Here is an 18,148-nt window from a genome sequence, read left to right as displayed (position 1 = left end):
AAGAAGCTTCTTCTTTTGAAGAATCCAGAGATACAGGTGTTTCCTGAGCCCAATTTTTTCCCCAGTGATACGGAAACAAAAAGTTAGACATTGTGAATGTAGACAGCAAATGGAAAACAAAGCAGTAAAAAAAAGTGGAACTACCATTGACAACGTAGGCATGGATACAGCTGTTACTGATGATAGTGGCTTTTTAAGCATTCAGAAGAAATGTGTCCTCCCTACAGTTTGTAAGTGATCTTGGAACTCCTGTAAAAACTCTTCCTGCCAGGCACTGGTCTACCACTTACGCAAATGTCAGTGCCCTGATCAAGTGTACTTGGTTCACCTCTTGTTCAGCGTACGAGTTCGGCAAGACCGGCCTCAGTGGACGTCATCATCCATATCTCATGTAGTATGTTTTCATTCTATCATAAGAGGACGTAGTAAGTGAAGAGGACTGGACTTTCTAGTGGTGTTACTATTTAAACCCTGAAATCCTATCATGAAGGAAGCAGGATAAGACATCTGCAAGCCCAGTTTCCACCAACTGAATCTCCTGTCTCCTCCAGACAATAGAGTTGAACCAGCCTGTGCCCTAGCAATCAGCTGTTTGCCTTCCAGGATATTCTAACATGTATCATGGAAACCCTGGCTATAATTACAGCAGTCGTTCTGGAGAGGTCATGCTGACTTCCTGACTGCATTAATTAATTAACAAAGGTATCTGGAGACCAGCCAAAACCGCTTAGGAACCGTGCCTTTTGTTCAGCAGATTTGCAAAGCAGTGTTGAAGCATTGCCAGATTTTCCACAAAATGTACAGCACTTTTATTCCAGTTGCTGTCATGAGTAGTCACAGCAGCAAAGATGGAATTCAGGCTGAGGAAAGGCACTCTTGGGGACAGAGACCAACAAGTTTGACCCCGTTGGGTACATAGCTTATTCATTTCCCTTTCTGCAACTATGTGCATCAAGATTGTCAAATATAATTCCTGAACGTGAGAGAGAACGAGTGTCTTTCATTTATGTGTGGGCAATTGGCTGAAAAGCAGGTTCTAAGTGAGAGAAGTCAGTAAAGAAAGACTGCTTTGGTCTCCTGGTAATCAAAAGTTTCTGTGTTCATAGTGTGTGTCAGTTTCTAGGGATACTGATCAGCTCCATTTAAGAAATAATATATGTTAGCTTTTCACAAGTTTCTACTGCTAGAAATTTTTCATTTCAAATCCTGACAGGCTATGATGGTTTGAACGTGTTTTATGGAGCTAGGCTGTATGTAATTGTATGCAGTGCAAGTTTTCAGACCTTTTCTTGCAGCCCTTCTAGTTATGCGTTAGAATGAGCTCTTTTTCAGTGAACTACCAAGTCGACTGAAAGGTTGCAGTATCGTACTATGTTACCATGGTACAAAGCTAACAGCTTAAAGCAACAAACACAAAGAATAGGCTCCTTTTTGCCTTCCTCCTTTACAGAGACATTAAGAATAGGCTAGTGAACTCATACATTCCATCTCACAATTCAAGGATGCTAATCCAGGGTATCACACTCATAGACACAAATGTCCTGCAGCAGATATTTTTCTGTTTTCAAATCAAAGTGCCACGTAATATTTTGCTGGGATGAGGGTAAGGGAAGAGGGATGGAGAAATAAAACTCATTCTGCTTCTTACAACCCTCTACTACGTGTCAGCTGGGAGAGGTGTCTGATCAATAACGTACTTGTTAATATACTAGCATTTCACTGTTTAAAAAAAAACATGGGTTTGCTCATGTAATTAAGAACATTGATAATACCTGTAAAAAGCCACTGGCAGCCAGGTATTAGCAGGAGGAACATGGATGGCCTTTTGATGTTTTATTGGACTGCCATTGGTCAAAATACATTAGATTCAGTAATACTCAATGTATAGAATTCTGATTGATCAAGGACAATGTCAAAACCTTTGCTTAAGATAAATCCAAGTCCAGTGTCAATATTCAGTGCCTTGTTCCTCTAGTAGAAAGTAATCTTTTATTATGCTTTTATTTTTATTATGCTTTTATTATCTTATATTATGCTTAAATATATGCTTTTTCATCAATTCCTATCATTTCAAGAGATTTCTAAATTTAAGAGGGACCAAACTAATCACTGCAGTTCTGTGTGGCGCATTTCTGGGGTTGAAACCTGCTTGCAGTGATTATTCTAACTTCGACATGATGGCTTAATACCAAGATCCAATATTTTATCCAGGCCTGAAGTTGCTGCACCCAATGACACTGCCCTGCTGGCTACCTATTGCCCTATGGATAGTATTGTCTTGCCATAGTCCAAGAAACCCTCATACAGAACAGTCTGCTACCAGAAATACTTAATATCCCAACCATAACAACTTCTCAGTGTGGGTGTCATGTAAGATGGTGTGGCTTAGACCTGATTCAAGCCTCGGTAGCAAAGACCTGTGAGTATCTACTCTTCACATAGTTATATGGGCATATAGCTCAGGTCCTTTTAAAGCCTCTTCTCCAGTGATTCTGAGTTGTCATTCACCCTAGAAGCTTGTATTTTATTTTCTATTAACCCTTTTTATTGTAATATAATGAAAGATGGCTCATTTACCTTTGTTTAAAGCTGGTTTTACCTGGGATTAATGTCTGCTATCTGCACAGAATGTCCCTTACCAGAAACCAGTATTGAGAGACTACTGTATAGTTGAAAAATACCAGGACTGTTATCTTTACCCCACATGAGGTGTTTTTTCAGTGTAGTGATATCAGTGCTAATCATTTGGTAACCCTCCATCTCTGGTTTCCAGACATTTTGGAATTCAGCTGAGCTCAGAATTTTAAGGTATCTGGGGCAGGTTTATGGTTTATTTGTGTTATGCACAAGAACTTAAAGAATTGTAGGATCTCTATGGAGTGAACAGACAGTGTTGCTCTAAGCAGTCATACCTATCGTGAAGCACTTCCATGACTGCACTGAATCTGCAACATCCCCCAAAACTGTAACTTTAGAACATCCATTCTTTGGGTTGTAACTGTACTTTACTAATATTTGTTGATCATTAGTAGAACAAATCATCAGGCTACACAAACCATTTTGTAATAATAAAGACATTTCCTTTTAGCCCTTTCAACCTCAAATACTCTTTCATTCTGTGAAAATATAACTAAATCATATTTCATGTTCCAACAAACTTTAATATTCATCTTGTATTTATTTTTCACCATGTTTGTAAAACTTGGGAATATTGTGTTCCAGCAAACTGCATTACATTGGAGTGCCTACTACAATAACCCAGAGCATGTGAAACTTCTCATAAAACATGATTCAAATATTGGAATCCCTGATATTGAAGGAAAAATCCCACTTCACTGGGCAGCTAACAACAAAGACCCTAGTGCGATTCACACAGTGAAATGTATTCTGGTAAGAAAATCTACTATGTCTTTTTGCTATTCATTACTTAATGCGATAAAAACATTTTTGCTGTCTTGAAATTTTTCATTCGAGTCCACTGGCTCTTTGAAAATTGAATCATTTGCTTTTTCTAATATTGATAATTTTTTAACAAGTCATCTTGTTTGCTATATTGATGGGAGTTTCTTCTGAGTTCTATAGGTGAATATCTTTGCTCTAAACCATGGTTTATGTATATTCTGTTAATTAACTTGATGTGTTTAACTGTTTATTTTGTGGGGGAGGGAGGGAGGAAGGGATTGCAAGTTCTCCTGGTTAAAATGCCCAAGTCATATTACTCATCTCAGTTACATCTTGCACAGTGAATTCTCTGTTGTGTGTCTTGTCTTCATTATTTGAAAGTTTATTGCTAGTTAAATGTGCTGAAATATCAAATCTTGTCTTTGTGTCAGAATTCTAGGAAACAGTTGGTCATTCATCAGTCAGCCCTTGATCATTTTATTGAGAGACTTTCCAAATATTTCTTCTGAACAGATTAAATAATCTTTCCTTGATGGAAGATTTTCTAGTTTCATTTCCTACAATGCCATAATAAGTACATTAATATCATGTTCTTAGCTTGATTTCCACCTCAATTTTTGTTCTTTGTAAAATCTCTGAGCTTCACTAACATGGAAGGATACAGAAGTCTCAGTTACATTTTCCTCTCATTACAACAGTCTCCCTATACTGCTGTCTTTCAAATGACTTTCAGAACTAGACACTTGTTGGTTGTAAGCTAATTATAATGACTTCTGTATCTGTTTAAATCTGCCTAAAAGCAGATATGGACCACTGGATTAAAATTTAGACTTCTCCAAACTTTAGATAGTCAAGATAAACGTCTTTAGAAGTTTCAGTGGATTGGCCCCAGCCAACAAAACACTCACACAACCACTTGCTCACTCCCTCCTGTGAAGTGGGGAGAAAATAGGAAGAAGGCAAGACGACTCATGGATCCAGGTGATGCCAGTTTAGTAGGGAAAACAAAAGCTACATGCTCAAGCAAAGCCAAAAAATGGATTTATTCACTATTTCCCATCAGCAGGCAGAAGCCAGCCACCTCCTAGAAAGTAGGCTTTCAGCATGCTTTACAGTTGCTTGGGAAAACAAGCAATATAACCATGAAATCTCCCCCTTCCTTCTTCTTTCCCTGAGCCTTTATTGCTCAGCATGATGTCATATGGTAAGGAATTTGGGTCAGCTGTCCAGGCTGTCCCCTCCCAACCTCTCGCTCACCCCCATCCTCCTCACTGGGAGGAGACAGGGAGCAGGGCTGGGCAGAGTCTGAAAGAGAAAGCTTTGTCACTGTGCAGGCACTGGTAAGTAAGAGCCATACGCTGCTGTGTCGTCAACACTATTTTAGTCGCTAACACAAAACCTAGCACCATGTCTACTGCTAGGAAGAGAGTTAGCTGCATCCCAGCCAGGCACACTATGAAAGTTCAAAAATATTTATCGTCTTTCTCAAGGTGTTCTCAGAGATTCTCTTTAGGTAATCGAGAATCCTGACTATGGTAAAAAGTTTTGTTGTTGTTTTTTATTTCTTTCCTCCTCTGATGGCTAAGAGAGTGTAGTCTTGTTTCTCTCTAGTCTTTTTTTGTGCATCAGCTGAATTGTTTATATTCTACCTGTATAAGCTAATTGATGGGAGCAGTATATTACAAGTTGACATGAAATAGTAATTTAGCTTACAGAATATCCTGTTAAAGTTGATGACTCAGAAGCATTGTTACGAGGTAATCTATCTGTAGACTGAACTTGGTGTTAAGTATAAATACCTTTTTTTTGGTGAGGCCTCCAAGTCTAATCTTTAGTATGATCTTGTCATCTCTCTGAACAGATACGGTTTTCTTACTTATCTTTATAGGTACCTACGTAGCCGTGTTAAGTCAACACAGCTAAAGCAGAGCTCACAATCCTCCCCTACTTTCTCAGTTATTTTTCATCATACTACCCAGCTCTAGATCTATTGCCCAAGCATTGTCTTTGGTTTTCGTTCCTCCCCCAGTCTTCATGTCCCGGTTAACTCTGTTTTCTTCCTGCATGTTCCTAATGTACACACACATACAGTTAAAATTTCTGTCGTCTTGTGTCTTGACTTACATGATGGCATTTCTAAATTCATTAGTACAGTCTTGCAGTGATAGTAGTGTAAAAGGCCTATGACTTTGACAATGTTATTGTTGCTCTCCATTTTCTTTCACATCCAACACAAACTAGCTGTCTTTGGTTTCATCGTAGAGCACTGTAAGCTCTGTGCTGTTGCTCAGAGAGCAGTTGGATATTGATGTCTGCTGCTGGTCAGTCTGCATTGGCAGTCTTAGTCGGTTGACTAAGTTATAAAAAAATAGCAATGCTGTTGTTTCTGTCATGTTATCTTTAACATTGTGGAAGAATTCCACAGAAAAATACTTTTCTCCAGTGTCCTACCCAGAATTGCCTAGTGCTACTTTACAAAACCTTAACAAAAGTTAAGCTGCTGGTTTTATCGAGGCCATGTCTCTGATAATGAAAAGTATTGTCTTGATTTTCTGTGCCCTGCCACCTGTGTTCATCCATTTGTTGTCCCTGTTTTTAAATTCTTAGTAAGGATTGTTGTTCTGTTTCATATTTGTACAGTACTTAGACCATTGGAATAGTAAAATTAAAGCAATTATGAAAAGAGCTGAACTGAATGCTAAAAAAGTAAGTTCAATCTGCGTGGGTGGCAGTTATGCACAGTCGGTTACCTCTAATACTGCAATCCATGACATACAGTGAAAATGGAACCAATGACATTTTTAGGACATAAACATGCAAAGTAGGGAGAAACTGTAATCTGGAGATCCTCTCATGGTCAACTTCCTTTTCCACCTTTCCAGATTCAGCAGTGCATGGTTACATGAAAAACCTTGGGAAGATTTAAGGAGAAAAGAACAGAATAAGGTTCCATTAATATGGTGGAAGCAACTGCTTAGTACTCTGTCTGTGTTTTATCTCTCTTCTCTTTGTTTATTCTTCATGGTAAGAGACGTGACATTTATTTATACAACACTTTTCCTTTGTTGCCTACATTCCATTGTTCTAATTGCTGCAGAAAGAATGTGTAGCTTCAGTTTCTTCTGTGTATTGTGCTTAGATATTAATGTAACGTGACAGTTTAGTTATGGCTAGTTTTACAGATAAAGCACTTATAATGCAAAGAAATTATGCTCTTGAATGCGAGCACAAAGAGGCCTACAAAATTTTTGTTAAGTGGCCAAAAAGGTCAAAAAACATGAGTACTTTTAGACTTGAATGTAAATAGTGACTCTATCAATAAAAGATTTCTTATCATTTTGGAAGAGCGATGCTGTGGATTACAGGGGTATGTTCTGTGGAACACCTGTGGCTTTTAGCCAGGAGTTTTAGGAGTCTTTCATTTAATATGTCCTTGTGCTTTGGAAGGTTCAAAAATTAGCTTTCTAGTTTACATCAATAAGTTATAGGTAAAGAAAAGAAGATTTCTTCTTTTTTTTTTTGCCCGTTTTGTTCAAACAGAGGTTTTTCTCTGGTGCAGTTAGAACTGTGCATGTCTTCATTCATTTTTAGTCATTCTTAAGTGATTCTCAAAGATTGCTTCTAATTTTCCTGCAGTGGGCTCTATACTCCCCCTGCTGAGCAGTTTGAATAGAGAAGAAATAAGCAGAGTAACTGCTTTCTCTTGAGCAGTATTACAGCTAGGGAAGAGCATAAGACTTCACTTTTCACTGTAATGGCTCAGATAAAAGCTTTTGAATGCTTATTAGAACAGTGGTATTCATGCTTGGATTACTGTTTTGTACATGGATTGGATTACTTGGTTTGTGCATGTAACAACTTTGATTTTCTTTTTAGTTAGAGATTCACATTTATCTACTTCTTATGTTTTTAATAGAAAATCTGTTATTGTGCTAGTGGCTAGATATGGTAATGAACTACAATATGTTTCAAGTATGTGATTTTGTTTTGCCTCCCAAAACACGGCTAATGCTACTGATTTAAAATTGGCATCCAATTTTTTAGATACGTAAAATGGAGAACATAAATAGTGGCTACATGCAGTGTAGAAGGTTAGTAAATGTCTAACTTCAGAAAAATGAATCAAATATTAGGAAGCTGACATTTTCTGAAAGTAAGACAGCAAGATACAAAGACTCAGGGCTCTGCAAATCAGGTTACTACTGCAGTATTAATGTAGCCAGATTGCATTTAAGAAATGTAACTAACTTTGACTCCAAATGTATTTATTGTTTAATCTAATAAGCAGAACATATAGAAGGTACAGACTTGGTAGATTAATATAGGGGTAGAAACCATATCCTGACTTTTTGCCACTTGATTTATCATTCTCAGTGTTAGGTGTTAATTTTCTATGTAATGCTGCATTTCAAATAATGCAAATACAAGTGATTTTATGACATTTTTGTGCACTTCATATAGTACTATAGGAAAAGTTGCAATTAATTTAATGAGAAAAGGATCAGGAACTTGCTTTACTTTAGTAACAAGCTGCACTGATCAGTCTCTCCCTTCTGTTTCATAAGTATATTGTGGGGCATGGTGTGGCACAGTATTTTCAGGATGATCATTTTTCTTGGTTATCACTGTTTGAGACCCACTCTACTGTTGGAAATCATTATGGTTTAAAAATCTCAGGACTATGTTCCTTTTTTCTTTTGCACAGAATTCACATGACTTCAGTGAGTTGTTTTGAATCACTGCAGATAAAACAGCAGACTTGCTCCCTATAGTTTATTTAATCTCTTCTTTTGACATATTACTTCTGCTCTGGATGCTTGGTGTCCTGCATCCTGAATTTCTATTGTTTGGTTTACTGTTTTCTTTAGAGATACTTTTTTTTTTTTTTTTTTTTTTTTCTCCTGGAAAACAAGACTTACAGCTAATATTTCATGGGGCTTTATCATATTCTCCAATTGTAGATCTCTGCAGTGCTTAAATGATGTTCATTTGTACCTGTTATTTGCCTGAGAAAGAAAGGCAGGAAGAACAATCTGTTTAGAAAAAAGTTGATGAAAAGAAATCATCATAATATGAAACTATATACCTACGGGCCTTACATTAAAGTAATCTAGCATATTTTTAAAGAAAATAGGATGAATTCCTATGTTATATGATCATATGGCTTATCGTGATACTTTTAAAGATCTTGTGTGTTCAAAATTAAGATCGTTACAAGCACGTACATTCATTAGAAGTACTCTCTCCCTTATTTCTATCCTGTTAGCTAGAGACCTTGACCTCTGGTGGATAGTCATGTAGTTATAAAATGATAGAAATATAATAGTAATGAAAGCTGGAAGATTAACTTGTAAAAAAAAGGGGGGGAATGTCCTAGGAGAAAAATCATATTATGTTCAACTTAGAAAATCCGGTTATTTTCATAAGAGCCTGAGGATTGTCTTTTAAGTATTTTTGTAAGGAGTCACTTGCAGAGATGGACGATACCAGAGGGTTTGTACTGAAAATCAGATCTTGTACAATAATTGTGTATGTATTTTAATAAAATTCCAGAAGAAATACTTGAAAATAGTTTGTGCTATAAAAAAAATTGGTTGGGGAACTATATTCTACTGAACAAGGACGACTTATCTCTACTGTAAGACTCCAAAAATATCTGTTAAGAGTGTATAGTTTTTCTCTTCATCTTAAGTATTTTTTTAATTTTGTATTTTTTTTAAAGGAAGCTGCACCTACAGAATCTCTGCTTAACTGGCAAGACTATGAAGGACGAACTCCCCTCCATTTTGCTGTTGCTGATGGGAATGTGGCAGTTGTTGATGTTTTGACCTCCTACGAAGGCTGCAATGTGACATCTTATGACAACTTGTTTCGAACTCCTCTTCACTGGGCAGCCTTACTTGGTAAATTGGACAATGCTGAAGTTGTTTAGTTATTTATTGATTGTGGTGTTTAATCTTTGTCTCTGTTTTTTAATTAATTAAGGCATTGCATTATGCTAACAAATATCTTAGAACAATAATATTCAGTTTCTGCTAGACCAGTATTAGAAGTTTGTGTGCAGAATGTTGGTTTTCTTTAGCTCCAGATTCTCCAAAGCACTGTAAAATGCATTTTCTCAAGAGGCTATATATATTCATGATTTAGTAACAATTACAGTGTGTGAGATGTTCTTGCATGTTCATAGGTAAAAAATACGTTTTTTTAGGAAAACTGGGACTGAAAAAATCTGGTACTCTAGAGCAGGGCCTCCAAAGAGGTATGTGTATACCCCAGGCTGTAAGAAACTGCATTCAGGTGCATGAAAAAAAATATCAGAACTTCTATTTATTTTTTATCTGAAAAAAAATAGAAAAATTAAAGCTTAGTAATTTTTTCTATGAATTGACACTGGCACCCTTAGTCTGTATGTCAGACAGTTGTGTATAACTTGCAAGGTGCCCTGATAGAAGTGTTGGCTCTCCGCAATGCAGAGGGGTTGATCGCGGTGTCCTCACTTGTTCATTTGCTTTCAGCATATTGTGAGACATTGCAGTTTGCATGTACCCAGTTAAGTAGTTTTACAGGTTATATTATCTAGTTTTTACTGAACTACCACTCATAAAATAAACAAGTGACTTTAAAAGATAGCTTCAAAGTAACCGTGGGTAATACCGATAATGCCAATACAAGCGAACAGAAAATGGCAGAGTTGATGCTTCTCTTATTCTTGAGACTCTTCAGCCACTTTTTGAGGTAAAAACAATGAGAATCTAATTAAATCTGACAATAAATTGTCCAAAAAATTACCAGTTATCAATAAGACTATAATATCATTAAGACTTATCAAGGTCTTATCAAAGTCTATAAAATTACCAATAAGACAATAATACATAATATTTTGAGGGTAATAATACCCCCCAAAATTACCAGTTATCCATAAGACCATTTGAAATATGGATTGACATCCACTATAGTTAACTATGAACCTTGCCTGAAGTGCCTTGAGAAATTAGCTAATGGTCCATACGAACCCATCATGATTAGCAAGATATTTAAAAGCTAAGCATCAAGAACATGAAGACAAACCTCTACATTTTTTTCAACAGTGTTTCAAGTAATGTGATAAACAATCCAGTACTTTACAAAATTGTAAATCTTTGCTTTACTAAATGATAAATCTTTGGCAACCTCTTTTGTTGTTTGTTGCTTAATAGTGAAAAACAAAAAGCCGCATACCGTTGGGGAAACACTTGTTCTGACCGCGTTGGCAAAAATGGATTAAATAGTATGTGGAAAACAATATGGCAAAAAACTAAAATGCATTCCTTTGTCAGCAAATACTGTTGGAAGAAGTATAGAAAACATTGCTGAAGATCTGCAGAAGCAGATCCTAGAGCAAATTATGCAGTGTGGGAGGTTTGTGGTACAACTGAATGAAATTACAGATGTTTCTAACTGTCTCAGCTTAAGGTATTTGCTAGATTATTCTTCAATAATGAAATAGACAAAGAACGACTTTGTGAGCCACTAGAAGGAAGATGTACAAGAGAAGATATATTCTCAACAGTAAAGGACTTGGTAAAAGCAGAGTTTATAGAAAAACTGTGGAACCAGTGATGGGGTGGCTTCTTTGACTGGAATTTAAAAAATGAATTCCAGGGTGAAGTTGCAGAGCTAGCATCGCATGTGATATTCATTCACTGTATCATTCATAGACAAGCTATTGCAGGAAAGAATTTGAAGCCAGAAGCACGCAAAGTGCTGCAGGATTAATCATCCATGTGATTATTTTTATAAAAACAAGACCTTTAAATAGTATAATTCTTTACAGTACTTTGTAATGAGTTGGGGAGTGATTGTGAAGATCTTTTGTTCACTGGCTTTCTCATGGCAGAGTGCTTAAAAGACTTGTCAAACTATGATTTGTCAACATCAAATAACCCATTTCTTGAGCCTAATGACTTATTCTGGCTTCATTTCAGCCTCTCCTCTTCCAATGAGGCATTAAAAATCTTGACTGGTAAAAGAATCAGTGGATAAGCTCTTCAGTTTCTGAACAAATTCTAAGGATATTAAAGTTACAGGAGCTTTTGACTATCTACTGATTCTTGCTGAGACTGTATGTTCATTCACGTTACCGAGTCCTTGATTTTGGGGATTGTTTTCTTTGTTTGCAGTATGATTCAATTGACAGTTTCTGTTGCACTTTGAAATGCTGATGTCTAATGTGTGTATTGACTGTGGAATCACAGGCATAATAATATTGTTTCAGACCCCTTACCATCTTGTTGGCTCTCTGGTGAACCGACTCCAGTTTACAAGCGTATTTCTTGTATTGAAAAGCTCAAAAATTGATCCAGTTTTGTAGGTATGTTGTAACAAGTGCTAAGTATGCAGGGATAATCTCTTGCCTCTGGGTGTGCTCCTGCTAATGTAACCCAGAATACTGTTAGCTTTCTTTGCTACTAGGACAGTGCTGCTTGCGTACATCCGACTTGCTGTCTGCCAGGTCTTTTTCTGCAGAGTTGTTTACCTGATGTAAAGTGCAGGGCTTTTCATTTGTCCTTGCTGAATTTCACAAGGTTTCTGTTGGCCCAGTCCTTCAGCCTGTCACGTTGTCTCTTGATGGCAGCCTTGCCCTTGAATATATCAACTGATACTTGCAGTTTGGTGTCATCTGCAAGCTTTCTAAGATTGTAGTCAGTCACCTGCTCCATCCAGGTCACTGATAAAGATGTTCAGCAGAACAGATCATGGGAAAGATCCTTGGGATAGTTTATTGTTACAGGTATTCAGGCATAGTACAAACCATTAACCACTGTCCTCTGAGCTCCATCCAACCAGCATTATACCCACCTGGTGATCCATGCTCCCAGATTGTAATGCCCTAACTTGGATGCACAAGTACTGTGGGAGATACTGTTAAAATGCCTTGCTAAAGTCAAGGTAAGTAACATCTGCTGATCTCCCTCCTTTCATAAATCTAGTTCTTTTACCATCAAAGGCAATCTGATTGGTCAGGTATGACCTTGATCCATTCTCTAATCAGAGAGTCCTAGGAGACCTTCTTGGGGAAGACTGAGGAAGGAAGGCCTTGAGTACCTCCACCTCATCTGTGTCTGCTCTCACTAAATCACCCACACCATTAACAACAGACCCATATTTTCCTTGCTTATCCTCTTACTATCTGTGTAGAGGCAGAAGCTCAGCTCCTTGGCTGGGATATCCCTTCCCAGTCTCAACTCCAGTTTAGTTTTGTCCTGATGCTATCCATATGTGCCCAAGTGATGTTTTTAAGCTACTCCTTAGTAGCCTGTCACTGCTTCCACCTCTAGTATAGCCTTTTTGCATCTGATTTCTGTCACAGCTTCCATGCTTATCCAAAATTAGTCTTAGGATGTGTCTTTTTGTTTTCTTAAATATTGGGAAGTACTATTCTAGAGCATGGAGGAAGCTGTCTTTAGATACTTGACAACATTTGTGAGCTTCTTTTCTCTTCACAGCTGCCTATATGGCTTCCCAGCTACCGGTTTACTTCATAAACTGAAACCTGCTTGCTTGAAGTCTGGGATATGTAATGCACTACTGTCTTCCCTCATTTCCCTCAGGATCTTGAACTCCACAATTTCATGTCCACCACAGCTAACACTACTACTGAATATCACATCCCTAACCAGTTTTCGCTAGTTCACAAATGGCCCGTATATCTGTGTGGTCCTCTGGTTGGTGTGGAGAGAGCAGTACCTTCCTCCCACAACTCCTTAATGTGGTGACAGAGATTCTCAACTAAATCCCATCTGTAGGCAAGGACACCGTCTTCTGCTGCCCCAGCCTTAGGCAGAAGGAATGGACTCTCCCTGCAGGCGAAGACATTATCTCTCTGGAACTCTGTTAGGGTCTAGTCCACTGTGTGGCAGGGGTAATAATTATGATTGGTTTTGTTGAGCACTTGTATGTGGCCATCAGCAGAATTTCCAGCCCTACCTGCTCACCCTTCTGTGCACATTGCTGTGGAAACTACTGCTTCTCAGAGCCGAGGCCTAGGCCTGGCTGTTAGAGAGGTCTCTCCCTAGTATTAGTTGAATGGGTGCTTTACACCCACTAGTCAAGAGTCATCTGAAGTCTGCTGGGTCAGAGAGTCTGACTGGCAAAGTGTCAGAGCACTCCTTGAACAGCTGATGGGTCCTTAGACAGTGCTGGGGTTTTCTAGAAGCTTCTAGAATCTCTTTCCCCCTCAGAAGCAGACTCCCTGAAGTTCCTAGACAGTCTGGAAGCATAGTCTAGCTTCTACTGTGTAAACGGTTTATCTATTACCTACTTCAGTTTACTGCACACAAGCAAGTCATCCAGAGCAAACTCCTGCTTACAGTAGGCCTGATTAGTTGAAGTTCCTTAGGGCCTTGGTTCAGTCAAGTTTTTGGTATCTCCAGACATGGAGATATATGGTGAAATAGATTTCCCCAGTTACTGAACTGGGATTTCCTTTTTTGCAACTTGCATTCATTGCCACTTGCCCTTTCACTGTGTACCTTTGAGAAAAGCCTGCTCCATCTTTACTATGTTCTCTCTTTAGATAGCTGCAGGAATGAGATCTTTCCTCAGTCTTTTCTTCTTAATATTGAACTGACCTAGCTCTCTTGGCTTCCCTTCATCTGTCATACCATTCAACCTCCTAGCTATCTTGGTGGTCCTCCACTGGACTCAGTCCAGTTTGTCAATGTCTTTCTTGTCCTGGTAGGCCAAAAACTGTGCAAAGTCTTCCAGATCCAGTCTCACAAGTACTCAATAGAGGGGAAGAATCAACTTCCCTCAACACGTTGGCTAAGCTATTGTTAATACAGTGCAGCTGTGGTTGTCCTTTGCCAGTCAGTAGGGCTCACTGCTGTTCAGCTTGTCCACCAGGACCCCAGGTCTGTTTCTGCAACACTGTTATGCATCCAGCTGGTCCTCAGGCTTATATCATTGCCTGTATTATTATTTTTCTTCCAAGTTTTGCTGATTTGTTATTATGAAAAACAGAAAAAAGATCAAGTTTGACTTGACTTAGCAGGAATTCTTGCTCAATTCTACCAGTGTCCTCTTTAAGAGGCACCGAATGAGGTGGCCCTCATGAGAGGGGAAAGGAAATATTATTGCAAAGGCAAAAAATAATGGCAAAAATTACTTAACTCCTCCCCAAAACATGATCAGTTAGATTTTTTCCTCAATTTTATGCTGTTCCTGATTACTCAGGTGAAGTTTATTTCTGTGCACATTACTTTCCTGAGACTCTGATACTCTGTAAATTATGATGTTACATATGTGAATTCTGTGCTCTTTGGTTTTACAGGTTACAAAACTGAGTCTTTGCAAAATAGCTAAAAACCTGATTAAATATAAATAGTCTAAATACAGGAAAATGAGCCTCATAAAAAGACAGGCACAAAAATAATACAAGTTTGAAAATTGACCTCCTTGTTTCCATTCTGCTCAATGGAGAAAGAAAAAAATAAATTGTGTGCTTGATTAAAAAGAAAGAATCTTCCAAAATTCTCACTCCCCTTTTAACAGACTTCATCCCTGTGATCCTTTGGGACACTACAGACAAAAAATGCCAATGAAAGAATCAAGTTACTCAGTGGAACAAGTTATTGCAACTCCAGTGACGATATACATGTAGTTTGTTTATGTTTGCTTGATTGCTTGTTTTTAAGTTCTCAAATTTGCATTTGCATTCAAGTTAGTATATTAAATTTCCACAGAGAAATTGTGAAACATTTTAAGTGTCCTCAGATCAGTCCCCCAAAGAAACAGTCATTATCACTTGTTCCTGTCCAAGAAGCAATATTTATCGTGTTTTGAAATCGATTGTGTTTAAAAAGAGAATTTTTTTCTGTTGGAAAAAAATAGATTGTCTAATCAATGTGGGATAAAGGGGGAAGATATGCCAAGACCACCGGAGCGTTTGCGAACTTGATGAGGTCTCTAAGTGGCATATGCCCATGAGGAACTTCTTACTGGTAACTCAAGATTAATTTTTAGGGTTCTTTTTAAAAAAGTTACATACTGCATATTGTATATAGATCTCAACGAGTCTATGATGTTATTAAGTGGTCTTAATAGTAGGAGTGTTTTAGTATTGTGGGGATGCAGCACAGATATTCTGTTAAAGGTGATGGGTTGCTAGGTTGCATGTGACTATACCTCATGGTATTGTTGCTCCTGTTATTTCTCATTTTTTGAAGGTACATGAAAGTCTCACCCAAGTTGCATCTCTTCTAAATAAAAATATTACAGAAATGACAGTTCTTGACCTCAAGAATAGAGTTTCAGTGTTTACCTGGGAAAATCTAAAAATTAATGTCCTAGTAAGATCCATCTTTGCACCAGTTTATTTACTGTTGCACCAAGTACAACACTTTTTTCAACCCCCTCAAGTCTTTCTTCTCATAGATGACTTAGGTAGACCTCCTGTCCTGATTAGAGTTCAGTTGCCATTTTTCTATTAGTGTACTGAAAGCTTGGACAACTTTTTTAAAGTTTCTGTACTCCTTATTTCAATGCACCTGTTTAATAGTCCTGAGATGGGAAGAACATAGCAACATTATGTCTCTTGCCTATAGTTTTGTTTTTTTTTTTTTTTTATGGTTGTTGTTTTTGGTAAAAGGAGATAGAATGTGTTGTGTTTCCAGGCTTGTCTTCATTGCTGAAAGAAAAAAGAACTTTTCCTGTATGCCCTAAAGCTATTGGTTCCATGTCCTTCAGGAATAAATAAATAAATGGCTATTCATCCTTTTGGACCCAAGCTGACTATTTCCTCTCATTTCTGATCCTTCTATACATACAAGGTCTTAAAGTGCTATTCTGCAAAAGAAAGCTTGTCTAGCCCTCCATCTCTTAGGTTTTGAAAAGGTACATACTACTTCTGTTACACAGCTACATTCTCTTACTATCATTGTTTTCATTAAGTAGTCTACTGCTAGTAGACCTATTTTTTTCTTCATTTATTCTAACATAATTTATGTCAATTGTGCAAAAGGAACATAATGCAAAATAGACTGTTTTGCTTTCACACAAGATACCGGGAGATAACTCTTATAAAGTCAGAGTATTTTTATTTATTTATTTTTCCTTACAGTATCTTCTTTAAAATATAAAATTATTAAGATATTCTGTGAGCTAAATATGCCTGCAGAAGAAAGCATATGAGAGGATCAGTTGATTTTAATGGTAATTTACGATATTGGTCCTTTGTTTTCCTGTCTGTGAGTTGCATATAAAGTTGGCCCATCCTCCCCAGTTTTGTGATTTTAATCTGAAGACATTCAAATCTGTTTTAATGGAAGGAGCTGTGTGTGTCGCCTTGGTAGTAGACTGTGCTACATATTCTGCTATACATTTTCACTTGAAATTTTGTTTGAATAAAACCTGAATAAAGAATCCATGCTTGGATGATGGACAAATGGACATCATTATTAGCCTGTGCTGACTTGTCTGCTTCTGACTGGCTGTCAGTCAAATGCAGCATCTCAGCTGAATCATCGTCAGCTTTTTCTGAACATACTTACCTCATTCATTATAATATTAATATTGCACTTTTCTGACCAGCTAATGCTGGCTTCTTTTTTTAAAGAAGTGCTCTAATGCTGTCTTCTGAAAGAAGTATATAATCTTTACTGGGACACATTCCTAGTCATTCGTCATTCTGATTTGCAGGCACTCCTTAGAAGTGAGGATACGGAATATGGAACTGGAATGCTATTGTGAATAAGATGTATGCCAGGCTTAACAGTACAAATATCCAGTCTTATGATTCTCTTAGTGTTTAGACCACTGTGGCTACAACACAAACATTATTTATTGAAGTCTGTTCATTTTCTTCTAATTTTTTTAAATAGGAAAGTGTTTAACTTCAGGGTTTGATAAATATGTATTTTCATTACATTTTTTTCAGGTCATGCTCAGATTGTCCATCTCTTATTAGAAAGAAATAAGTTTGGAACTATCCCATCTGATAGCCAAGGTGCAACTCCTCTACATTATGCGGCACAGAGCAACTTTGCTGTAAGTAGCGCATACCCTGAGTGTAAAATAAATGTATTTTGCTGAAATATTTACAGTGTAACAAAGCATTTGAGTTGTTTTTAAAGTCATATAAATAGTGTCAACACAAGCCTAATTCAGAATTTTCTTAGTAATGATATGAACGTGTTTAATTTCAAATTATTAAAAATAGATTTAAAAAAATGCTTTACAAACAAAGGCCCTTTGATATATATGTTTGCATCAGAGCACGCAATACTCACCTCGGTACTTCAATGGAAAGCAGAATGACATCTACTCTTATACAGTGCTTTTGCTTTTTAAGTCTGATTTCAACAAAATCCAAACAGATATAAGGTATCTAGAGGAAGATCACCCCTACAAGGATTCTCACAGCGCCTTCAGCAACAGCCAGACCAGACTTTGACTTCAAAAGAGTGATTAACTAATTAATATTTGCTATTATAAACATAGCTGTTGTCTCATAAAGCATGGGTAAAGAGCAACAACTTTTGTCACGATTCCTCACGATCACCGTATTTTTAAAAGTTCAGTGTTTAGACAAAAAAAAAAAAGACTAAAAAGAAAAGAAAAGTGGTGTCTTAGGCAGCCCAATTCTCATATTTGGTAGAATATGTATTTTTTGTCCAGAGCAATATCAGATATGGTAGAGCTAAGTAAAAAAAAAAAAAAAAAAAAAAAAAAAAGCCAGGAGTTTAACAACTGCTGGTCATGGGTGTTG

The 18,148-nt window shown here is 37.3% G+C and overlaps 1 protein-coding gene across 5 annotated transcripts in view; it reads left to right on the top strand.

Annotated features, from left to right (window-relative positions):
- INVS (inversin) overlaps positions 1-18,148 on the top strand; it is a 95,082-nt gene that overhangs the window by 36,489 nt on the left and 40,445 nt on the right. For 4 of the 5 annotated variants that reach the window (XM_035319869.1, XM_035319868.1, XM_035319870.1 and 1 more), the window contains 3 exons: positions 3,223-3,390; positions 9,125-9,305; positions 17,318-17,427. In XM_035319869.1, coding sequence (XP_035175760.1) covers positions 3,223-3,390; positions 9,125-9,305; positions 17,318-17,427 — 459 coding nt within the window. Of the gene's footprint in view, positions 1-3,222; positions 3,391-7,878; positions 8,124-9,124; positions 9,306-17,317; positions 17,428-18,148 lie in introns of those variants that run through there. The other variant, XM_035319873.1, reaches the window with a different exon arrangement.

Source organism: Oxyura jamaicensis, chromosome 2 (assembly GCF_011077185.1).
Source record: "Oxyura jamaicensis isolate SHBP4307 breed ruddy duck chromosome 2, BPBGC_Ojam_1.0, whole genome shotgun sequence".
NCBI lineage: Eukaryota > Metazoa > Chordata > Aves > Anseriformes > Anatidae > Oxyura > Oxyura jamaicensis.
Note: the sequence above shows the minus strand (reverse complement) of the source record. Positions and strands in the feature narration are given on the sequence as shown.